Here is a 26,135-nt window from a genome sequence, read left to right as displayed (position 1 = left end):
GGCCATTGACCCGGGGTAATGTCTGTTTTCCCCAGGATCAGGCTGTATCATGGCCCTAAGTTTGGGGTTTTTGTTTTGTTTTGTTTTGTTTTGCCTGTATCATCTGAACTAGACAATGTTTAAATATCTCTTCCTCTCTGGCTGTTTTCAGTTACATCGATCAATAACAAAATCCCATCTACCTCTATTTCCTGCTCCCCTCTAAAAAATGTACCTTATCAGTGAATGAACCAAAAGATGCCACTATCCACTTATTGTATTATTCCTAACAATGTGAAACTTGTCACATGCACTACTAATAAATGTGTTAAAACGGGGGATGGGGTGGATTTTAGCTCAGTCTGTTCTGGCCAGACTGTAGTTCCTGGCATTCCTTAACACTGGTCTGGGCTGCTGGGTGCAACAAATGAGGGACCTCCAGTTATTAACAGCCCTGCTGAGGTCTTATAGGTTCAGGATAAACATTACTTCCTTCACGTGTATTTCCACTTTTCACACTGCCTTCCAGTTTATCAAGCATTGTCTTTTCCCAAAGATCATGTCTCAAATATGTCTAAAGTACAGTGGCCTCAATTTAGTCATTTTGGCTTCATTTTCTCTGAAATCCATTTGATTTATAGATGGTCCATGATATCTAGAGAGCTGTCCTTTAGTTCCACATTTCAAACTAATTGATACTCTAGACAAGAGAAAGCAATGCCAAATGAAGAATAATGGCTTCCCATAGGCAAGGAGATCAGGCAAGGCTGTTTTTTATCCCCCTTTCTGGTTAATTGATATGCAGAAGATATCATAAAGAAAGGAGGATTGGACTTGAAGTAGGAATGAGAATTGGGGGAAGCAACATCAACTGAAGATATGCAGATGACACAATATTATTTGCAGAAACTAGCAAAGACTTTGGATGACTACTAAGAACAGTGCAAAGGCAGGGTTACAGTTTAAGAAGACAAAAATAATGATCTCAGCTTATTTTCCTCACTTTAAAGTAACAAAGACACTGGAATACGTAGCTAAAAGCTTTCCTATACTTTGGCTCAGTCATTAACCAAAATGCAGACTTCTCCAGAAATCAGAATACAAGAGACTTGGAAAGGTAGCCATGAAGGAACCAGGTAAGATCCTCAAGTATTTTTGGAGGGTGTCTTGGCAGTCTCCCATTTGTAGGGTCACCATCAGCTGAAACTGACTTGATGGCAAATGACAACCTGCTCCCCAATGTCAGTGGAAACTATGGAATCCATTAAAGTAGCTAATCACCCTATTCATTGTTCAGAGAAGAAACTGTTTTAGTTGACATTGGCCCCACATTGTTCTCGAGTAACTGCTGCTAACAGGAGATGAAATTAGGGCACATTAGTGATGATACCAAGGCGTATGCAGACAGAACCATGGGAGAAAATAGCTTTTACTTAGAACAGCAGGTACTCTTGTTACTGGAAGCAGATTGTATGAATAAGAAAGGACAAGTTTATTGAAGAATTTGATTTACAGTGGTTTCCTTGGCTCAAGAGAAAGTGAGATGGGGGGAGGAGGAATAAGCAACTGGCTTGCTGAATTAAAAGAAAGGGAACCTGTGCCTTTCCCTCTTGAAGTACATAGCTAACTTCCACTCCTTTTCACAAACAAGATCTTCAAAAATGATCATCAGTACTAACTTAAGAGTTTGCTTTTAAGGACACAAACACTTAAAACAGTTTCCCCACGGAAGGTTAGTGCAACTTTACAAGCCCAGACCCACAACTGCATGACGATAACCCATACAATGTTGATTCAGAGTTAATGAAGTCTGTTTGTCCCTTGCAGGCTACAACCTTTTGAGCAGGAGATGATGGGAATTTCTGCACACAAACCTACTCCTGCCTTTCTGTGGTTTGCACCTGCTCTGCCCCTTCTAAGAAAGGTATACATTCATGCCCACCTGATCCTCTTTCCTCTACACTCTGCCCGTAACCCTGTCTTTTTGGACTACAACACCCAGCAAGTGGCTATGTGAGCTGGAGGGTTCTGAGAGTTACACCACAAAAAGCAGTCTTCTTCCAAGCTCTGTCCTGCCCTGGCAAGAAACAAGCAATCTGCATGAGGCTTTCTGGTGAAGAGAACAAACTTTTCTCTCCATCATCCAGAATGCAGATCTCTCCTGACTGCTAGCAGCTAAATTGTATGAAATCAGGAGGAAGGAAAGACTTTGTGCCCCAGTGCTCTAAATAACAGGGATTCTGAAACAGTCCAGAGTCTTTTCAAGTATTTGTTTTTGAGGTTTTGACAAAAACAGGTAACAAGGGTGAAAATGCAAGCTAGCAAAATATAAGGATCCCTGCACTAAAATAGTTCCTCTCACTGCACTGGCTTCAGGTTAGAGGACTCTTCCCAAAAGTAGATGGTTTGGGCAAAGTAGTTTGCTCTAGAAAAAGGGCATGGGAGGACAGTGTGACTATTTGACATGTAAACAGTGGCGGAGCCAGTCAACCCACTCCTCACTTTTCAAGATTACCCAAAGCCACTCTTTCAAGTAATTGCTTACAGCAAGGAAACATAAGCCCACCACCCAAGACACAAAGGCTATGCAGTAGTAAGCTGCTCCATTTTTCAAAGCTCTACTGCCACCCCTGCATTTGGAAGAAAAAGTGTTGTTTGCAGTCTTCTGTTCCAATGCCCCAAATGGTCCTTTTTTTCTCTTTTGCTCCAGTAAAAGATGACCTGAGTCTTGATGCAAAATGGCTGGAATTACACCACCTCCGTTCCTTTTTGTCATTTCCTGGCGATGGCATAGTTGGCACAGAACCAGTCGCAAGTTTCCTTCACAGCTGTGGGAGGAAAAGGAGAAAGGTGGTCAGTGCCCAAGAAAGGCAGCCATTTTCTAAGCACAAGAGCCTTAGGAAGGCTCTGGGATTGGGCAGCTGGTGCTGGAAACAGGTTCCTAGAGAAAACTCAGCTCTAAATCAGGGGTTGGCAAAGTGCAGTTAGTGCACCACATGCTGCCCCCCAGACCATGATGCAATCAAATTTTGCCCCAAATTTTGATTCACAATTCAAGGAGGATACTGACAAGCTGAAGCGTGTCCAAAGGACCAAAAAGTTGGAATGTCTGGAAACCATAAAGCCCTATAAGGAGAGACTTTAGCAGCTGAGTATGCTTAGCCTAGAGAAGAGAAGGTTAAGAGGTGATATGGCAGCCCTGTTTAAATCTTTGAAGGAATGTCAAACTGATGATGGAGCAAGCTTGTTTTCTGCTGCTCCAGAAAATAGGACCTGGAACAATGGATGCAAGCTACAGGAAAAGAGATTCCACCTCAACATTAGGAAGAACTTCCTGACAGTAAGAGCTATTCAACAGTAGGGCACACTCCTTCCTCGGAAAGTGGAGTCTCCTTCTTTGGAGGTCTTTAAGCAGAGGCTGGATGGCCATCTACTGGGGTGCTTTGACTGTGTATTCCAGCATGGTGAAGAGTTAGACTGGATCATAGAATCATAGAGTTGGAAGAGACCGCAAGGGCCATCCAGTCCAACTCCATTCTGCCATGCAGGAACTCCCAATCAGGCCCTTGGGAGCTCTCCCAACTCTGATTCTAAGAAATCATGCCAAGACAATCCTGTGATAGGTTCACTTTAGCGTTAGAAATGACATGAAGGCATACAGCAACAAATTTTTTCACAGGATGAGAATACAACCTTCCCCTCTGCACAGGACGGTTTCTCCCCTTCCATGTTGACTGAAGCCAACAAGGCCTTGGCTGGTTTCACTCACCTTGCTCAAATGGTGTGAACTTGAAATCTGGGAGGTATGTCTTCAGCTTCTTGTTACTGGCTGTTTTCTTGAACTGCCCATCAGACTTGGTTGTGTCGAACTAGGAAAAGGCTCAGGTTAAAGAAAAAACCAAAGGAAGTCTCATCTTGCCTGACGCCTGGAAGAAATGTTATGCCTAGGAGCTGCATAAGCTGCAAGTCTTCCATAAACCTCTCCAATATTTTATGTTGGAGGTACTGGGACACAAAAGGTTTACAACTAAAAAAGGTTGAGCACAAAACAGTTGTGAACTAACTAAAAATATTTTTTATTTTTTAAAATAAAATAAAATCCACTGATTCAATGGGATCAATTTAAAAATAAGAAAGAAAGAAAGAAGCCACATTAGTCTGTTTCAATATGAAAAGACAGCTTTCAGGGGGGAAATCCATATACAAGCAGAGTCTCCCTTGTTGAAAATCTGAAATATTCCAAACCCCAAAACTTTTTTCATGAGTGACTGAGATAGTGACACCTTTGCTTTCTGATGGTTCAGTGTACACAAACTTTGTTTCATGCACAAAATTATTAAAAATATTATGTATCAAATTCAGGCTAAGTGATTAAGGTATATATGGAACATCAGCAAATGTTGTCTTTAGACTTGGGTCCCAGCTCCAAGATTATGTACATATGAGCAAATATAGGTATTCCAAAACCCTCCTCGTCCCAAGCATTTTGGATAAGGGAGACTCAACCTGTCTAGGGAGACAGGAAAATCCCATGTAGAGAGAGTCATAGTGAGAGAGGCAACAAAAATCAAGATGTAAATTTTTAAAAAATTGGGGGGGGGGACCAAAATATATACATTATAAATTATGGCTCATATCATTTGTACTAGGTACTAAATAAATAAATATTTACAGTTAAAAAAAGAAGTAAATTATAGAAGCATTTGATTCAGTTTACTTTCTTTTTCTCAAGTCTCTTATTTTTAAATTCATCCCATTCCATCAGTGGATTTTATTTTATAAAATCTAGAAGAACACAACAACTTTTTAACTTTCCTAAATGAAAAAGCCTCCCCTGAATCTGCTTTTTTTGTCTGTCAGATCAAAAACAATGGGCTCATGGCTTGAATCCTGTTGTTAGACACACTGAATCAATGGAGTTTACTTTTATGGGTAGGCTCACCATTCTGCTGTTTATTCACTGATTTGGGATTACCCAACAGAGTTTAGGTCCAGGGGGGTTACTCTGCAAATAGCCAGTGTGGCATGAGCATTGGATTAGGACTCTGGAGACCTGGGTTCGATTTCCAGCTTGGCCATGAAACCCTCTGGGTGACCTTGAGCAAGTCACACTCTTTCAGCCTCAAAGAAAGGCAATGGCAAAACCCCTCTGAAGAAATCTGGCAAGAAAACCCCACACTTGGGCACCATAAGTTGCAAACAACTTGAAGGCTCATAAGAACAACCAATTAAACATAGCAGCCTTAAGGGAGGGATGTTGTTTTAATCTGGAGCATGGAACAAGGGAAAAGAGTCAGCAGCTTCACTCTCTGTCTCACAATCAGAATCGCCTATTCCTCAGCAATAAATGACTTTGTATAAAAACAGGAAGAAGGTAATAAAAAGGCCAGATGCCCTCCCTGAAACTGGAAAACAGAGTTGTAGGATTGCAGTTCCTTAGAAGTCATTCTGAAAGATACAAGGAGCTCTCCCTTGAAGTCCATGGCCTTCACGATGCTGTCTGCTGCTTCCCGTATGGAGACTTCGTCTTCTTCTCCAACTAAAGTCAGGGAACCAACACAAACCATAACAATATTATTGGTTGGTTGGTTTCTTGCCCCTTCCCAAGGCTTGAGGCAAGGCACGACAGGGTACGATATAGATTAAAATAAAATATATAACTAGGCGTTAAAATAAAACACATAAACATAGGATTAAAATGACCATTATACATTAAGATCATCCAGATTAAAATATCTCAATTTAAAATTCATACAGTGGGCCCTTGGTACCCACTGGAGTTTGGATCCAGAGCCCACTGTAGATACCGAAACTCGTGAATGCTCAAGTCCCATTAAATACAATGGCATAATAAAATAGTGTCCCTTATATCAAATAGTACAATTTAGTACGAGGCGAACCTTACCAGACAAAATGATGGGTTCTACTTCGTCATACTCCCTTAATACCCAGATGAACAGCCGTGCCAAGTCCTGCAGGTAGAACAGAACAGAGATGTGGATCCAATTTTGCCTCCCACACATACAGACCGATACCTGCACAAGAACTCCAACCATCACCCATGACAAAAAGAAGCACAATCAAAACACTGGTAGACCGAGCAAAACGCATCTGCGAACCCCACCCACTTCTTGGAAGATGAATTGAAGCATCTGGACCGGGCTCTACAGGCTAATGGTTATTCCAGCTCAGATATCAGAAGAGCTGCCAGGCCCAGAAAAACCCAGAGGAGTGAAGACAAGCAGCCACCCAAAGGGAAGGTATTCTTACCATACATCAAAGGAGTCACAGACAGAATAGACAAAGTGGTGAGGAAGCACAACCTGCAAATGGTTTACAAACCAATGAAGAAAATCCAGCAAATGCTTTGCTCAGCCAAGGACCAGAGAGACTTTCTCACAGCCGCAGGAAGAGTTTAGCGCATGCCATGCAGCTGCGGACAAGTCTCTATAGGGACCACCAAACGCAGTGTGCAAACAAGGATCAAGGAACACAAGAGACACTGCAGACTGGGCCAGCCAGAAAAATCAGCCGTTGCAGAACATGCCACAAACCATCCTGGGCATAAAATACTGTTTGAAAACATCGAAGTTCTGGACCATGCCAACCACTACCATGTCAGGATGCCCAGGGAAGCCATTGAAATCCACAAACACCTGGACAATTTCAACAGGAAAGAGGAATCCCTAAAGTAAACAAGGTTTGGCTCCTGAGCAAAATAAGGACTCAGCAAATGCAAATGGGAAATCTCCCAGGGTCAGGGGCTTCCCAGCAGACAATGAGCATGAATCAAACAGACACTAATCCTCCTCTTTTGCAGACGCTCCCACCCTGAGGCCTGCCATTAGCAACAGAACAATCCACATGCAAATCACTCCTGCATTTCCAGGTCTCATCGTATATATATCCAAGTCCTTTCCATGCCAGCATTCTCTGAAGATGCCAGCCACAGATGCTGGCGAAACATCAGGAAGAAAGTTTTCTAGAACATGGCCACATAGCCTGAAAACCCCGCAAAAAACCATGGATGCCAGCCATGAAAGCCTTCGACTTCACATTAAATAGATAAATAAATAAATAAACATATTATTATTATTATTTTAATAATTGTAGCCCATTTTGTTACAGCTTTTTACAGTCAGGTGTATTTTTTTGTAGAATGGTTTTATCCAAATCAAAAATTCCCATTAAAAAAAATTCCATTCTTTCCCCAACCTTCAGTTCCCATCTTCTTCCTAAATCTCAGCTCGCAAGATTACCAGAGAGTAAATGAACTGCCTCCTAGGCTTTCCTGTTCCCCAGACTGTAAGGGCTGTGCCGTTTTCTGCAAAGAGAACAGAGAAAATGCTTAGAGAATGCTCCCATTTCTGCCCAGTATCCCCAATGAAGCCCAAAAAGTGCAATCAGTCTTTTCCATCCAAGCTTCTTCATGGGTAGGGATCCAAAACAGTTCTGCAGACCAGGTCAGTCTTCTCACAACCACAACACAGGCGCTCCAGGTGTGTTTTTTATTATTACAGTTTCCAAGAACCCTGACCACTGGCCGGTTTGAACCAAATTACTTTTAAAAAGAAACTCCTGTTTTTTTTAATTATATATATATGTGTGTGTGTGTGTGTTGTTGTTGTTGTTTCCAATTTATGGCAACTCTAAAGTGAACCTATCATGGAGTTTTCTTAGCAAGATTTGTTCAATTTGTGATTGCCTTCCGCTGAGGCTGAGAGAGTGTGACTTGCCCAAAGTCACCCGGTTGGTTGCATGGCTCAGCAAGGATTCGAACCCTGGTCTCCAGAGTCATTGTCCAACTCTCAGATCACTCTAACACACTGGCTCTGTATTCAAACAGTCATTCTTGTTCTAATAAGAGGGACATAAAATAATAATAATAATAGCCCTGTGTATATGTGTGGCTATTATTACTATTTTCCAACCCTCTTACTAGAACAACGACTGTCTGAATTTAAACATTTTAACTTTAACAGTTTATTGGCAGTTGTTCATTGTTAGACCAATATCTAGAGTCAGCTGCTTCTCTTTAATCCCTAATCTTATAGTGCAAGTAATGCCATTCAGAATCAAATCATTCATTATTCTTCATATGGTTGGATTGTCTTTCTGTTTGTAGACACTGATAAGCTATCTAATGCAGCTAGATGGGTTAATTTTCTTATCCACGGAAAGAAGTGTCAAGACTATGGGGGGAGAGACAAGAATGTAAAATATGATAAGATCAGTATGCAAGTTTGACCTTAATTAATGATTTAGATAGAGGGGGAAAATAAGAATATTTATAACCTTATCGAATATGTAACAGAAGAGATAATGCAGAATGTACCATGAAAGAATGTTTGTTGTTTGATTATTTTATGTTAAATGAAAATTCAATACTTTTAAAAAAAAGAATCCAATCATTCAATTAACGTAAGTTCAACAACAACAACTTGCTTTAAAAGAGCACATTTTTAGAACAATACTTATTTATGCTAATGACGGTAACATCTGGATCTGGTTTAAGCCAACCAGCTCTGCTCCCAGGTCAATAGCTAGAGCCATCTCTTTTATACCTGGAATTCCAGAGAAGGCTTCTCATACCTCCAACTTTCCTGGTTTGACTGGGATGGTCCCAGTTAACCCTCTGTCATCCCACTTTCTCAGCTGCTTTTAAAATGTCCTGTTTCTCTCTCCTCCTTCCCCTTTGCTCCTTGGCTGCAAAATGCATTCAAAGAGCAAAAGTGGTTTGAACTCAACCAGAGGGAGAGAATGGGGTAAAGTTTTGGCCCTCCTGAACAAATTACATTAATTCCAGAGCTTCTCTGCTTAAAACTGTAATTTTTTGTGTCCTTTCTCATGAATAACATCTCTCTCGTGTTGCACAGAAGCCAACTTAAATGCCACCTACTCACTCTTTGCCAAGTATACTTTGTGGATGAGTCCTGGTAGAACATGGCCGTCCTCAATGTTGTAGTTATCATGAGGCCCAAAGACGTTGGTGGGAATGACGGCAGTGAAGCGACATCCATATTGTTCAAAATAACCCCTGAGAGGGAAAAAATGAGAGAACAGGTGAAGGAAGAGTTACTAGTTTTACTCTGTTGGAGGCCATAACTACAGTTTAGGGGGAAAGTGATTTTACTATATATTCTACATCTCCCAGAATACTCAATTTTGGTAATTAGAATCATAGAATCATAGAGTTGGAAGAGACTGCACAGGGGCCATCCAGCCCAACCCCCCGCCATGCAGGAAATCACAATCAAAGCATCCCCAACAGATGGCCATCCAGCCTCTGCTTGAAGACCTCCAAGGAAGGAGACTCCACTACACTTCGAGGGAGTTTCTTCCACTGTCGAACAGCCCTTACTGTCAGGACGTTCCTCCTAATGTTGAGGTAGAATCTCTTTTCCTGCAGTTTGCATCCATTGCTTCGGGTCCTAGTCTCTGGAGCAGCAGAAAACAAGCTTGCTCCCTCCTCAATATGACATCCCTTCAAATATTTAAACAGAGCTATCATATCACCCCTTAACCTTCTTTTCTCCAGGCTAAACATCCCCAGCTTCCTGAGTCGTTCCTCTTAGGACTTCATGGTTTCCAGACCCTTCACCATTTTAGTCGCCCTCCTTTGCATACGCTCCAGTTTCTCAATGTCCTTTTTGAATTGTGGTGCCCAGAACTGGACACAATATTCCAGGTGGGGCCTGACCAGAGCAGAATATAGTGGCACTATTACTTCCCTTGATCTAGACACTATACTTCTATTGATGCAGCCTAAAATTGCATTGACCTTGTTAGCTGCCGCATCGCACTGTTGACTCATGTTCAACTTGTGGTCTACTTGGACTCCTAGATCCCTTTCACACGTAGTTTCATTCAGCCAGGTGTCCCCCATCCTATATCTGTGCATTTCATTTTTCTGCCCTAAGTGCAGTACCTTACATTTCTCCGTGTTGAATTTCATTTTGTTAGCTGTGGCCCAGCTTTCTAGTCTATTCAGGTCATTTTGAATCTTGATCCTGTCCTCTGGGGTATTAGCTATTCCCCCTAATTTGGTATCATCTGCAAATTTGATAAGTATGCTCCCAATTCTGTCATCCAGGTCATTGATAAAGATGTTGAATAGCACTGGGCCCAGGACAAAGCCCTGTGGGACCCCACTGGTCACTTCTCTCCAGGATGAAAAGGAGCCATTGTTGAGCACCTTTTGGGTTCGGCTGGTCAACCAATTACAAATCCACTTAACAGTTGCCTTGTCTAGCCCACATTTTACAAGCTTGTTTGCAATTATGTTATGGGGAACTTTGTCAAAGGCCTTACTGAAATCAAGATACAGTGCTACCTCGGGTTACGAAATTAATTCGTTCCGCCGTTCCGTTCGTAACCCAAGTAATTTCGCAACCCGAAAAGGCTTTCCGTTAGCGCTGGAAAGCCGCTAGCCACGCTTTGCGTTTGAATTTCGCGCCGAAATAAATTTCGTAACCCGAAAAAAATATCGTAACCCGGAACAGTTTTTTCCAATCTAACTTTTTCGTATCCCGGAAATTTCGTAACGCGATCATTTCGTATCCCGGGGTACCACTGTATACTATATCCACAGCATTCCCTTCATCTACCAAGCTGGTAATTTTATCAAAGAAAGAGATTAGGTTTGTCTGGCATGACTTGTTTCTCTGAAACCCATGTTGACTTTTTGTGATTATGGCATTGCCTTCTAGATGTTCACAGACTCTCTGTTTAATAATCTGCTCCAGAATCTTTCCTGGGATTGATGTCAGACTAACTGGACGATAATTGTTGGGATCCTCTTTTTTCCCCTTTTTGAAGATGGGGACAACGTTTGCCCTCCTCCCGTCGGCTGGGATCTCTCCTGTTTTCCAGGAGTTTTCACAGATTATTGCCAATGGCTCCGATATTACATTAGCCAGTTCTTTTAATACCCTTGGATGTAGCTCATCTGGTCCCGGAGACTTAAATTCATTTAGGTTATACAGGTATTCCTGTACTATCTCTTTACTTATTTTGTGCTGAAATTCCCCTATTCTGTCCTCTGCTCCATTATCCTCAGGTTGAGCACCCTTTGCCTTTTCTGAGAAGACGGAGGCAACGAAAGTGTTGAGTAATTCTGCCTTTTCTCTGTCCTCTGTTAGCATTTTGCCATCGTCTGCACGCAGTGACCCTACTGTTTCCTTCTTCTTCCTTTTGCTGCGGACATATCCAAAAAAGCCCTTTTTGTTGTTCTTAACCTCTCTAGCAAGCCTGAGTTCATTCTGCCCTTTAGCTTTTCTGACCTTATCTCTACACATGCTAGCTATTTGTTTGAATTCCTCTTTGGTGATTTCCCCCCTTTTCCATTTCTTATACATGTTCCTTTTCAAATTTAGCTGAGCTGAAAGTTCCTTGGTCATCCATCCTGGGTTCTTGCAACACCTCCCATTTTTCTTTCTCACTGGAACTGTTTTAATTTGTGCCTTCAGTATCTCCTTTTTTAGAAACTCCCATCCATCTTGAACTCCCTTCTCTTTTAGTATTCCTGACCATGGGATCGCCCCCAGTATTTCTCTAAGTTTACTGAAATCCGCTCTCCTGAAGTCTAGGATGCGTGTCTGACTCTGCCTGGCTTCTCCTTTCCACTGTATAACAAACTCCAGGAGAACATGGTCACTTCCACCTAAGGATCCCACCACTTGCACTTCATTAACCAAGTCATCCTTGTTGGTTAGGATCAGATCTAAGTAAAGTGGGCCCTTGGTATCTGCTGGGGTTTGGTTCCAGGATCCCCTGTGGATAACAAAATCCACGGATCCTCAAGTCCCATTACGTACAATGACATAGTAAAATGGTACCTCTTATATAAAATGGCAAAATCCAGGTTTGATTATTGAAATTTATATATTTCGGGGATATTTTCAAGCCATGGATGCTTGAATCCGTGGATAAAAAAATTTGTGGATACGAAGGGCCAACTGTAAATGAAAAGATGGCTATCTACTAGATTATTCCATTTATTCTGAATGGCTGCCAGACTGTAGATGGAGTGAGCCATTTTATTTATTTATTTATTGATTGATTGATTGATTGATTGATTGCTGCTCCAGAAGAAGGACCCAAACAAATATAGGTTGAGTCTCCTTTATCCAAAATGCTTTGGACCAGAAGAGTTTTGGATTTTTTACAGATTTTGGAATATTTGCATATACAGTGGGCTCTCTGAATTCATGGATTCTTTATCCACAGATTCAGCCATCCAGAGCTTGAAAATATTTATAATATATATACATTTTTAAAAAACTTGATTTTGCCATTTTATATAAGGGACACAATTTCATTACACCATTTTATTTAAAGGGACTTGAGCATCCATGGATTTTGGTATCCAACCAGATTCCTGAAACCAAACCCCAGCAGATATCAAGGGCCCACTGTACAAAATGGGATATCTTTGGAGATGGGATCCAACTCTTAAACATGAAATTCGTTTATGCTTCATATATATCTCATACACATACACATAATATATAATCTTTTAAATAATTCCATGCATGAAACAAAGTTTGTGTACACTTTGCATCAGAAAGCAAAGGTGTCACTATCTCAGCCACCTAGGTGGACAATTTTGAATTAATTCTAGATAAGTGAGACTGAACCAGTAAATGCAAATTTCAGGAAAAGAAATGAGAATTAAGTAAGAGTTGTTCAACAGTGGCAATGGACTTTCTGAGCAGCTGGCAGGCTTTCTTTCTAAAGAGAGGAGAAATGGCTACCCCTCAAAGATACATTAGCTATGGATTCCTGGACTGGCAGGGACTTGGCCCTTGGGAGCCCTTCCAACTGGGTGTGTTTGCTGTGTGTCTTCAAGTCATTTCCGACTTATGGCAACTCTATCATGAGGTTTTCTTGGCAAGATTTGTTCAGTGGAGGTTTGCCATTACTTTCCATTGAGGCTGAGAGCATGTGATTTGCCCAAGGTCACCCAGTGGGTTTCATGGCCAAGCGGGAATCGAACCCTGGCCTCCAGAGTTGTCCAATACTCAAACCAATACCCCACAATTCCAAAAATCCACACATTATATTGTTTATCCACCTATTTGGGTAGCAGGTACCTTCATATCCTTGCAAATAGATTCTGCATTTGTGGATATGTGGAGCAGTTGGCGCACTCTTTATTGCGCTGTCCACTGAGTGCCCTCCAGAGAAGGTTTCCTGTTTCATTGTGTGCTGCAATGCAGCGGCTGGTCAGGACAAATTATAGTAACCCACCAGCTATCTGACAAACTGGAGCATATATCTTATTAAGTTGCATTGTACACGGCTGTAGCAAGAAAAATCCAACCTAGAGCATTGAATAAGATGGCAATAGACCATAACGGAGACTCAGTGAAAGGGCTAACTTTGTCAAGGATTTTACCAAGTTTTAAAGTGCATATTAAATCTGAATATATAGATAGAAGCTATCATTTCTCTTTGTGTTTTATGTCTGGACTAACAGACACCCTACTGTATTTTGCTGGATCAACTGAAACCATGGCTAAAAACAATAAAATATTTTGGATTTCTATGTGGCATAGTGTTTTGAGTGTTGGAGAAGGAAAAGGGACATACCTGTTCTGGACATCAATCATCCTCTTTGCATAGGAATAGCCAAAGTTTGAGCTATGTGGAGGACCGTTGTGGATCTGTAAGGGAAAGTGCATCACCATTTTCAACTAGGGCACTGAAAACATGACAGAATAAAAACTAAGAAAAGATTTCTCATCGCAGTAAGTTAAGACAAAAGACGAGGCACAGTTAGAGGTACATAACATTATGCAGGAAAGATGGGGAGGGGAGAAGCTTTTCTGCCTCTCTCAAATGCTAGAACTCAAAAGGAGACATCTATTGAAGATGAATGGGGGAAGAGTAAGGACAGATGAAGGGAAGTACCTCACCATACAGCTCATAGATACACTGTGGAACTCACTGCCACAAGATGGTTGCCAACTTGGATGGCACTGAAGGGGAATTAGATAAATTAGCAGAAACTGGGACAATCCCTGGCTGTACTTCAGGATGGACTATATCTCCGCTAGTAACAAAGGCTGTGTGTCTCTACACAGGTGACTTCCTGACTTGCTGGTGAACTTCTGATGGTACAATTCGTAGGCCACTATGGTTCAGTATATTGGAGTAGATAGGTCATTGGTCTGCTCCAGCGGGGCTTGCCTTATGCCCTCATTTGCACTCCCTTTAAGAGCAATTTTTAAAATCCAAGAGACATTGATAAGACAGCAGAAAGACTCACAAGTTCAGAGAAACAAAGACAACAGAATGCCAAAGATGGTGCAGTGGAAGACAGAAAAATCCAACACAATTGTAGAGCTGGACAGATGTACATTTTGGCAGACTGAGACAAGAACTTGCTGGTACATGCCACCTCCTTATCTGCACCACTGCACATCTGGAGATGGTCTAAAATCTAAATCAAGGGTCTGCAAAATGTGGGCCCTAGATGTTGCTGAAAAACCAGCTTACTTCCCTATTGGTAGTGCTTTCTAGGAATGTTGGGATTTATAGTTCAAAAACACCCCTGGGTTAAATTCAAATTAAACTCTTTAGAGTTGAATTTAGTGATCTATTCCAATAGCATAAAACATTCAGCCCAAACCATTTTGCTCTAAATATTCTTGCATTTTTACAGATTTAATAAATCCATGGCAGGTGGGATTAGGTTACAGCATTCCACTTTTAAAAAATTATTTTTAGTACAGAGTATATACTAACAGATAAGGTGGCAAGGCACAAGTTTCATATTTCAAGACACTCATGCCAAGCCCAGATGCTTAAACATTACCCCCTGCACAGAAACCATTTTGTGCCAAGTGTGCAAGGACACGCCCAAGGTGAACTGGGCTCCATGCGCTGCTAGCAATCCATAATCCTAGAATAAACTTTTAAGAAGTGACTGGCATTGCCTCCTCCAATACTCCACACCAAAACTGGAGAAAGCATACGGCATTTTCCCAACTTCTTTCTTTCAGTTAGTCTCAAAGGTGCTACAAGATCTCTCTACATATTGACTCTACAAACTAACATGGTTATATCCTTGAAGCCTTTTACCATGGTTTCATCAATTGGGTAGGTGGTCTTGTCAGGGAATATGCAAGTGGAAAGGCAGGAGACAACTTTCTGAACGCCGGACTCGTACGCCGAGTGTAAGACGTTGTCATTGATGTGCACATTCCTTCGCTGGGTACAGAAAGAGAGAGACCGGCAGACAGATAAATCAAAATAGTCAATGACTTTCAACTCTAAGTATATAAGGAAATCTTGCAGCACCCTTGAGACCAATGTAAAGAAAGAAGGTTGCAGCATGAGCTTTCATAGACATCAATCTACCTCGACCAAATGCATCTGAGGAAGTAGACTGAAGTCTACAAAAGCTCATGCTGCCAACTTCTTTCTTTCAGTTAGTCTCAAAAGTGCTACAAGATCTCTTTACATATTGATTTTACAGACTAACATGGTTATATCTTTGATTTCAACTCTTAAGTCACTGCAAGGTGTTACAAGGCAGAGATGGGTGAAATGTGGTCTTCTTGGGCTCTTTTGGGGAGCCCCAATATCAACGTTTTAGATTTTCCCCTGAGTGTGACTTTCTGAAAAGGGGAAGGGGTGATTTGTCTGACCTGGAAGAGATTCAACGTAAACATTAGGAAGAATTTCCAACAGTGAGCAGTCCAACAGTGGAACACACTGCCTTGGCGGAGTCTCCTTCTTTGGAGGCTTTCTAACAGAGGCTGAATGGCCATCTGTCACAGGGAGTGCTCTGATTGTGTGTTCCTGCATGGCAGAATGGGGTTGGACAGGATGACCCTTGGGGTCTCTTCCAAATCTGTGATTCTATGGGCCCATACAGACAGGCCAAAATAAAGCTCCTAGTCTCTTAGGTTGCATGCATCATTTAAACAGCATACCCACAAAGTGATTTGAAGCAGCTTTAATTTGGCCTGTCTGTATGGGGCCCCCGATTCCAGGAGCAAGGGCTCACTTTTTAATTAGAAGTGGTGTGTCTGTATTATACAGCCACAGCTGTTAACTATCACTTTAAATGCCATGGCTCCATCCTATGGAACACTGATACATCTGTTATTTGGTGAGGTGCTTTAGGGATTCTAGGCATGGCACATGGTGGCATTCAGAAGAAAATTCTGTATATTTTGCAAAATTCCAAATTTCCTATGATGGGGGTCGTAACAACTGAAGTGATGCAACACTTCTGCCTACGCAGTCAAAGCAATAGCTATGTTAGTCTGTTTTAGCACAGAAAGACATAAAGGAATCCACCAGCAGCTTTGAGACCAAATGGGGAAAAGACATTTCTAGCATAAGCTTTCTGCACAAAAAGTGCTAGTGGATTCCTTTATGTCTTTTTATGTTGTTGAAATGCAGTACGACCTAAATACCCTAAATGCACCTGATCCCATCTAATCTTGAAAGGTAAGCAGGATCAACATCCATGCATCTGAGGAGCCAGACCAAGTCTACAAAAGCTTATGCTAACAACTTCTTTCGCACCATTAGCCTCAAAGGTGCTACAAGATCTCTCTGCATACTGATATTCCAGACTAAGATGGCTTTGTCTCTGAATTCTAGGGTCAGCCTGGGTTAGTACATGGATGGGAGACCATCAATGAAGCCCAGGTGATGTAGCTCTATTTTGGAGGAAGGAAATGGCAAAACCACCGCTGAGGGTTCCTTGCCTTAAAAAACCCTACAAATTCATGGGGTTCCATAAATTGACAGGTGGCTTGAAGACACACAAAGGAGGTAGATAAAATGAGAGAGATATCTGGTCATCTGGTCTTTTTAATGGCAGCAAATCATGAAGGAGAACAATTATTATTTACAAGCTCTTCTCAGTTCGCTTATGAGAACTAGGATGAAAATCAGACAAGGCTGCCTGCTTAAAGCAGGGATACACAAAGTGCAGCATTTTTATGGCTCTAGAGGTTTAAAAAACGTTTTTTTGCCCCTAAGTGCCTTCTAAGGTCTGTAGGGAAACATTTTCACCATGATTTCAGTCCTCACTGACTACTTTAGACCCAGGAAAGGACTTTTTTTAAAGCAGGAAATGAAAAAGACTGAATGGCTCAGGGAGGACAGAAATATAGCAAAAATGACCCTCTAAATCCCTAGAGGACTTGTTTTTGTGGTGGCCCTCCAAGACCTCATAGGGAGCTAATGCAGCCTCTCACCATTGCCAACCCCTGTTCTATAGGAACAAAATATTTATTCATTCTTTGCAGGCATTCCTTATCATATCTCCTCTTCTTTTTTAAAAATATTGCTTTTATTGCACGGATTTTCAAGGTAGCATTTTACGCTTCAAACGCAGTGTCCCTTCCTAGAACAAACAGGGACAACCAATTGGAAATGCACAAAGGGGAACATCAAAGGGATTAAAAGACAAGGGTTTTTAAAAAAGATGAAGGCGCTGCCTGTGGAGTTTGGAAGCTGGCATGCAAAAACTAAATGCAGATGCGTGGCATTAAGAAAAAGAGGCACCAAAAGCTTTCTATATTTGAAACTCATAAACAAATACTAAGCTACTGAGAAAAACTGAGCTGGCTTTTCATATTTACTGTTGGACAGAAATCAGCATGCCAGCCCAACAAAAGGTATAGTATCTAAAGGAAACACACACACACAAGTTGAGTCTCTCTTATCCAAAATGCTTTGGATTTTTTTCCCCTTCAGATTTTAGAAAACTTGCATATACATACTGTAATGATATATCTTGGGGATGAGGCCCAATTTTGAACATGAAATTCATTCATTTTGTATACACCTCATACACATAGCCTGAAGGTAATGTTATAGATAATACGTTTTAATAATTTTATACGTGAAACAGAGTTTGTATACGCTGAACCATCAGAAAGCAAAAGGGTCTCTACCTCAGCCACCCATGTGAACAATTTTGGATTGTGGAGTATTTCGGATTTCCTGTTTCATGCACAAGATAATTTAAAATATTGCATGAAATTACCTTCAAGCTGTGTGTATAAAGTGTGTATGAAAAATAAATGAATTTTGTGTTCAGACATGGGTCCCACCTCCAAGATGCCTAATCATGTACATATTATGTATGTATATTATGTATGTATATGCAAATATAGATACTCCAAAATAAAAAAAAAATCCAAAATCTAAAACACTTCTGGTGTTTAAGAGAGACTCAACTTGCGTGTATATGTGTATGCATGTATATGTATTTGTGTGGGGTTTTTTTTTAGATACTGTACCTTTTACTGGACTGGCTTGTTTTTGTTCTCTCACTTGTAAAGTGCCATGTACACTGAAGGCACTATTTAAATAGATGATGATGATACCTGTAGTCTAACTGGTAGGTAACTAAGACATGATGCACTATACTCTAAAACCCATCTGCTCTGTGGCAAAATCAGGTATGCTAAAGCCTCCTTGGATCCTATATAAGGAAAAATGTGGGATATAAATTAAATTTAAAAAACAACAAAGACCACTCCATTGGAAACTCTGGAGAGGCCTTCCAGGCTGCATTTACACTGCAGAATCAATGCAGTCCGACATCGCTTCAGCTACCAGGGCTCAATGCTATGGAATTCTGAGACTTGTAGTTTTGTAAGATATTCAGCCTTCTCTGTCAGAGAACCCCGGTGCCACAGCAAACTACAAACCCCAGGATTCCATAGGCTGGAGCCATGACAGTTAAAGCAGTGTTAAACTGCATTAATTCTGCAGTGTGGCAGCAGCCCCAGTCAGTCGAAAAATTGGCTAAAGCAATGGATCAATGGTGAATTTGAAGATAAGGCAGCGTCTTATGTAACGATGAAGGAACTCTGCCCTCTTTTGTAACTGTGCACCCTACTTGTCACACAGCAAACTAAGGAGGCTTCTTTCCAAGCCAGCAGCCACCTTCCTGCATTGAAGGCATAAGGAGAGAAGCACAGAGGACATAGTCATGCCATGCTGGGATTTGCTGGTTCCTCGCCTGTGTGCAGCTGATCCTCAGATTAAGGATGACGTGGCCACAGATTATACAGCTCTGCCACAAAGCAAACAAAGATCTACCCAAGGCAGTGCGATGTGACGTGTCCTGTTATGTTTCCCTGTGTTTAAAGACTGCTGGATAAACATTTCCGTTCTGGGAGGGGGGTACAATTTGACAGCCCCAGCCACAAGTGGAAGTTAATCTCTCAGAGCACCGAAAGAAAAGCATTTTACAAGAGAAGACAGTTCCCAAATTCAAAAAAGAAAACAACCAAACTAATCCCCTCCTTGTTTCTAAAGATCTACTACTGAGCTGTTCTGACCTATTCCACATTCTTGGCTTGATATGGAAAACTGACACAGTTTACCTTAACAACACCTAAAGGTTTTCTTGATGCAAAAGCATGGAGGCATCCTGAGAAATTCAGTGTTCTCTTCCTAACAAAGGGGCTTGTGGCCTCACAAAGGATTTTAGACATACTGGATCTCAAAGGCAATAGCTTTTTGTCTTGCCAATGGAATTTAAAGTGGATTCCCTAGACTGAATCTCCCAGTATCCACATAGCCAGGAGGAGGAAGGGTCCACCTGCATGAATATCCTTCCATAACATCTGAACTGAGGTCAACTACAACATCTTGACCAAAGGCAAGGCTAGGACTAACATAGTCCTTTTTTCTCCCTCTTTCCTTCTTTGAAGAAGCTGGTGGAGCTTCAAAAGCCTGCAACATATATAATGTGCATTTTGTTTGGCCTGACAAAGGTATCACTGTTTTGTGGATTTTAGATGATACTGTACATGTCAATGCTAGAAAATAAGCACACCTGATGATAGATCCTACAGCAGAAGACAGCATCACAACCCTTCAGCTGATGGGCTCCCATGTCTCTTCCCAGCAAGTACCAGAATCAAGTCCTTAAACGTCTAATTCTGATAGTTGCCAAAAATGAAAACTGGAGACAACTCCTATACCTTTCAAGGCTGTGGGAAAGAGAGAATTTCAGTGTTACATGTCCTATAGCCAGGTAACGAGCAACATTGGCTGAAATCTTCTCCCACAGATGCAGAAGTGGACAGCTCTAGATAAGAGTTGAATTGTACCTCATATCCTCCAGATATTTTGGGCTTCACCTCCCATCATCCCCAAATAGCATGGCCATTGGTCAAGAATTCTGGGAGCTATAGTCCAAAACATCTGGAAAGCACAAAATTAGAGGAGGCAACGACAGACCCTTTGGGAACGAAGTCTGCCCTAGTCTCTCAGTGAAATATTTTTTCTTTGTGTGATCCTAACATTTGCTCTTTTTAGAATAGGGCAGAGGTAGGAGGGAGAGAAAATACCAGCGAAGAAGTCCAGGGGCCAATCCTTGGCCCTGGGACTCTCCAGGAGCAAAATGGACTGTCAAAAATGCCCCAAAATAAGGTGGGATGAGGAAAGGGCTGAAAATCCTTTTTTGTTTGTTTGTTTGTTTGTTTGTTTGTTTAGTAAAATTGGTATGTTTTTAATGCTAAAAAGTACAGGTGACCAGTTTAAAAGGTGAACTGCCACTCCTGGAGACTTCCATAATCCATAGAATCTGGATGAGTTTTTAAAAAATTCACTTTATTTCTTAATTTCAAGACGACCAAATATATAAGGTAGGTACAATAATGTGTGCAAGCATTGCCCATAATACTGCTCTATTCATCTTCCTGTTTTAGGGTTTACTCCAGGTTCTAAAGGTGCTAGATATCTCCAGGCCAGTCCATGAGCCAAGCGCATATCTGGGGAGACATTTTCTAGGGCAAAAATAAATGCATTGAGGGCTGTGGGACCCCACATTCAGTCCAAGGGTTGAGAGCAAAGTGTCAGGTAGGGTGGATAGGAGATGGCATTTCAGGAATTAAATTAACATGGTGTTGGTTTTGTTGCTGTTGTGTCCCTTCAAGACCACTCTGATTTAGGGCAACCCCAGCCTAGGATTTTTTTTTTTTTTTTTTTTTGCAAGATTTATTATTCAGAGGAGGCTTGCCATTGCCACCTTTTGATGCTGAGAGTATAATTTGCCCAAAGTCACCCAGTGGGTTTCTGTGGCAGAGTGGTGATTCAAACCCTGGTCTCTCAGAGCCCTGGTTCAACAATCAACTCACTATATCTCCATAGCTCTCGAGATTTATCCAGAGGAGCTTTCTCACTGCCTTCCTCTGAGTCTGTGTGTGTGAGTGGGTTGTGTGCCTCCTATTAGTTTCTGACTTATGGCAACCCTAAAGTGAACTTATCATAGGGTTTTCTTGACAGGTTTCTTTAGAGGGAGGTTGCCACTACCTTTGACGGAAGCTGGGAAGGTGTGATTTGCCCAAAGTCACCCAGTGGGTTTCATAGCCAAGCAGAGAATCAAACCCTGGTCTCCAGAGTCGCATTCCCATACTCAAACCACTATGCCACACTGGCTCTCTATGAGAGAGTGTAACTTGCCCAAAATCACCCAGCAATTCTCAGGACTAAGTGGGAATTTGAACCTTAGTATCCTGGAGTTCTAGTCCAAAACTCAAACCATTACACCATGCTGGCTCCCAAATTCCTTACCCAGAAATCGAGGTTGTACTTGATGTTCCGGAAAAGGCCTCCCACCAGGGCAGCCAAGTGAATGATGTGGGTGGGCCTGTGTTTCTCAAAGAGCGCTTTGGTCTCTGCAGCATTCCTAGAAGGAAGAAAGGAAGGAAAGATAATATAATAAATATATAATAATAATATTATAGAGAGGGGTGGGGAGGAAGAAGAGACAAACAATGTGAGCCAAGAAAGGTGTTGTTTATACGTCAGACATTCCCCCATGCAAAGCCCCCATCTGACAAATCAGCAAGCCTTGTACATATTTATTGAGCATTCCTTATGCTCATTCCTTAAGGCATCCTACAAGCAAGGCTGAAGAAAACACACAGATGGCAGCTGCATGTCAGGGATGTATAAGGAAGTATGTGTACAATAGACAGGGTTTGGAAAAAAACCAGGAAAAGAAGTTGGTATTTTCTTTTGTGGTTGTGGTTCAAATCAAGGTTTTTTTTGGGGGGGGGGGCTTGCATTAATGTGTGAGACTACACCTATAAAGATCTAAATCAGAAAATTAAGTAGCAAAATACAGTTCAGTTGTTGTGGCAAGAGCTTACGTAATAATTGTTTTTTTAAATGTGCTCTTTTAAATCATGGGAGTTTTTTTGGTTGAACATCTGTGAATTGAAGGAATTGCTTTTGAATGGCATTTTTTGCACTATATCTCTAGCCAAGGTAAATAAAGTGATTAAAAGGAAGCCACTGACACGGTTCTAACAAGGAACAACGGCCAATAAACTGTTAAAGTGAAAATGTTTACATTCAAAGAGTCATTGTTGTTCCAGGAAGAGGGTGGGAAAATAGTATAGGTTGAATCTCCCTTATCCGAAACATTTAGGGTGAGAAGTCTTGTTGGATTTCAGAGTTTTGGGTTGTTGTTTTTTGTTTGATTTTTGGAATATTTGCATATACATAATGAGATATCTTGGAGATGGGACACAAAATTAGTTTAGGTTTCATATACAGTACATCTTATACACATAGCCTGAACATAATTTTATACAGTGGGCCCTTGGTATCTGCTGGGGTTTGGTTTCATGACCTCCTGTGGATATCAAAATCCATGGATTTTCAAGTCCTATTAAATACAATGCATAGTATTATTATTATTATTATTATTATTATTATTAATGGTATTTATACCCCGCCCTTTAGCCCTAAAGGCTATCAGAACGGCTTACAATTATTATTTTTAATTAGACGGTTCCCTGCCCTCATGGTGTCCTTTATATAAAATGGCAAAATCAAGGTTTGCTTTTTGCAATTTGTATGTGGTGTTTTAAATATTTTCAAGCCTTGGATGCTGGAATGTTTGGATAAGAATCTGTGGATACAGAGAGTCGACCGTAATAATTGTGTTCATGAAACAAAGCTTGTGTACGCTTAACCACCAGAAAGCAAAAGTGACACTATCTCAGCCACCTCCGTGGGGACAATTTTGGGTTTCAGAGTTCTTGATAAGGGAAACTCAACCTGTAAAAATAGCCAGATTTTTAAAAACAACAGCAACAAATATTCTTTAAAGGATTTTTTTTAAAGCCATGGTTTCAAGCAACCTAGTTTAAAGCAACCAACCCTGGCTACAGATGCGGTATTGCTTTTTGTGGACAAGGTGCAAAACTTATAACCAACTGACAATGGTGGAAGCACATTCCACAGCATGACTGTCCTGTACCACAACAGCCATGTGCAGTGACCAGTAATGCACAAATGTTGCATTACACTGGTATTCAGTAAAGTGGTTGCATAATAGAAGAGGGACATAACTCTGCCCATGCTTGTGTACAATTTCTGTTGTTGTTGTTGTGTGCTTTTAAGTTGTTTCCGACTTATGGCGCCCATATGTCAAAACTATCATGGGGTTTTCTTGGCAAGTTTCTTCAGAGGGGCTTTGCCATTGCCCTCACCTGAGACTTGCCCAGGGTCAGCCAGTGGGTTTGCATGCAGTACAAATGCAGAATTTCAGCAGACATATTCAGGCCTGAGACCTTGAGTGACCTGGAATTTAATCCATGCTACCACAGATCCCTTTCTTCACCAGTGTGCACTGACATACTATGTGTGTGGCAAGGGGACTTTACCAATCTACCCTGCTGAGCTTCTGCAAGGAAATGGAACAGTTTAATTCTGTTTTAATTGTCACTTTTATATGTTTTTATTTGTACTATGCTTTTAAATTGTAAGCTGTTTGAATCCCAATTTTGGGAAAAAGTGGAGAAGGAAGAAGAAGAAAATGAGGAGGAGGATGCTGGACAGTGGGACACACTAAAGACTGCAGTCTTCCTGGATTAGGCAAAAAAACCATCTATCCCAGTATCCTTTTTCTCATTGTGGCTACCTCAAATCCCTTGGAAACCTACCAGCAAGATGACATGCTATGTCCCCTGCTGCCTGGGCCACTGGTTTTTTGTCGTTGTTCAAGTCGTTTCCACTTTACGGCAAACCTAAGATGAGCCTATCATTGGGTTTTCTTGGCAAGATTTGTTCAGAGGGGGTTTGCCTTTGTCCTTCCCTGAGCCTTGCCCAGAGTCCACTGATACTCCATGCTATATAGCCAACAGAAGCTGGTGGGAGCCGGCAGCTGCCATGCCTTGTTGTTGTTGTGTGGCTTCAAGTTGTTTCTGACTTGTGGAGACCCTATCACAGGGTTTTCTTTCTTCAGAGGGGGTTTGCCACTGTCATCCTCTGAGGCTGAGAGAGTGTGAGTGTAACCTGTCCAAGGTCATCCAGTGAGTTTACACAGCTGTCTGTAAATAGTCTTGATTGCCCATGAATGCTTCTAACCATCTTCTGAAGTCAGCTCATGCTATGAAACACCACTGCAGATTGTGACATCCAAATGCATTGGTGCATTATCTGCGTGAAGAAGGTGTGGATCTCTTCATATGGCAGAATCCTAGTATTGTGATGCCAGTTTAACTGCCTCCTATGGAATCCTAGGATTTTTAGTTTCATGAGAGACTAGAGCTCTCTGGCAGAGAATTCGAAATACCTCCTAAAATTACAGATTAGCAATTAAAGGTTGGTCAGGCAACTTGACATTAAGTTTTTTGAAAGCTCCCATTGAACAACTCCTACTCACGTTAAGTCAGCATCCTTGGAGGACACGAAAATCCACTCCTCGTCCGATCGGCCTTCCCCATCCGCTACCACTCTCTCGATGGCCCTTCCCACGAGTCCTGATCCGCCTGTCACCAAAATGCGCTTTTTCTTTGGCTCAGCCATGATTGCAAAACCTGTCCAGCAAAGTACGAAAAAAGAGGAAGTTAAAGTATTCAACTAACCAACATACATCAGGATATATCAGGTCATTTTGTTCCCCTGGAGTCACCATTTGTTGTAAAATCCACACACAACGTACACACACACAAACCCATATATGTATATTTTTGAGAGCCACGTGGTGTCTTGGGTTGAGCACTGAATTAAGATTATGGAGACCAAGATTTGAATCCTTGCTTGGCTATGGAAATCCTCTAGTGACCATGGGCGTGAGTCACACACTCTCAGCCTCACAGAATACTATGACAGTCACCTTACGGTTGCCAGAAATCAGAAACAATCTGAAAGCACACAACAGACATGCACATACATACAAACACACACAAACTCTTTCTCTCTCTCTCTCTCTCTCTCTCTGTGGTGTCATGGTTTGAGCGTTCGATTATGACTCTGGAGGCCAGGGTTCAAATCCTCACTCGGCCATGGAAACCCAGTGGGTAACCTCTCAGCTCCAGCAAACCTCATGATAGGGTCTCTCCTTAGGGTTGCCCTAAGCTGGAAATGACTTGAAGGCAGACTGCAACAACACATGCAACAAGAACAGACATGCACACACAGACACAAGTGGACACGCAAACCCAATACAAATACACATATGTATTCAGATGTAGAGAGATCTTGTGGAACTTGTGAGGCTAACTAAAGAAAGAAGTTGGCAGCATGAGCTTTCCTAGACTTCAGTTTACTTCCTCAGATGCGTATGTACTGAGAGTTTGTGTCATGGTTTAAGCATCGGATTCGGATTTTGGAGGCCAGAGTTTGAGTCTCAGCCATGGCACCCACTAGGAGACCTTGGCTGAGTCACACTCTCTCAGCCCAGAAAAGAGATCCCCAAGGACCATCCAGTCCAACCTCCTTCCGCCATGCAGAAAGACACCATCCAAGAAGGGCCAAATGAGGATGCCATAAACTGGCACTGATTTGAAAGGCACACAACAGCAACAGCAATAACAACCACAACCACAACCAATGCAAATCAAGCCACCACCAGCCCCTGCCTCTAGTCTGGGCAAGACTCTGGGGAGGGGAGCCAGGAGGGTCTCAGAGCCCTTGGCACCCCTCCGTGGGCTCCCACTCGCCTGCACCCAAAAGCACCCACCTCAATGACAGTACTTGCCCATAGGGAAACATAGGGGAAACTTGCCCATAGGGAAACATAGGGGGATACTTAGTCATAGCCCAAGGGCCCTGATCCAGCCCAACCCCCTTCTTCTGCCGTGCAGGAACTCTCAGTCGAAGCATCAGCCTCTGCTTAAAGACCTCCAAAGGAGGCGACTCGGCAG

The 26,135-nt window shown here is 41.8% G+C and overlaps 1 protein-coding gene across 3 annotated transcripts in view; it reads right to left on the bottom strand.

The window, feature by feature from the left end:
• Positions 1-1,450: 1,450 nt before the first annotated feature.
• GFUS (GDP-L-fucose synthase) overlaps positions 1,451-26,135 on the bottom strand; it is a 30,124-nt gene continuing 5,439 nt past the window's right edge. For all 3 annotated transcript variants that reach the window (XM_042463597.1, XM_042463596.1, XM_042463595.1), the window contains exons 2-11: positions 24,653-24,806; positions 21,547-21,661; positions 15,067-15,195; positions 13,573-13,646; positions 8,883-9,016; positions 7,239-7,303; positions 5,885-5,951; positions 5,439-5,518; positions 3,749-3,848; positions 1,451-2,807 (exon numbers count right to left, since the gene is read on the bottom strand). In XM_042463597.1, the coding sequence (XP_042319531.1) occupies positions 2,752-2,807; positions 3,749-3,848; positions 5,439-5,518; positions 5,885-5,951; positions 7,239-7,303; positions 8,883-9,016; positions 13,573-13,646; positions 15,067-15,195; positions 21,547-21,661; positions 24,653-24,795 (963 nt within the window). In that variant the 5' untranslated portion in view covers positions 24,796-24,806 and the 3' untranslated portion in view covers positions 1,451-2,751. The remainder of the gene's footprint in view (positions 2,808-3,748; positions 3,849-5,438; positions 5,519-5,884; positions 5,952-7,238; positions 7,304-8,882; positions 9,017-13,572; positions 13,647-15,066; positions 15,196-21,546; positions 21,662-24,652; positions 24,807-26,135) is intronic.

The sequence above is a fragment of the Sceloporus undulatus genome, chromosome 4, assembly GCF_019175285.1.
Source record: "Sceloporus undulatus isolate JIND9_A2432 ecotype Alabama chromosome 4, SceUnd_v1.1, whole genome shotgun sequence".
In the NCBI taxonomy this organism is placed as follows: domain Eukaryota; kingdom Metazoa; phylum Chordata; class Lepidosauria; order Squamata; family Phrynosomatidae; genus Sceloporus; species Sceloporus undulatus.
The sequence above is the reverse complement of the archived record's forward strand: the minus strand, read 5'-3'. Positions and strand labels throughout refer to the sequence as shown.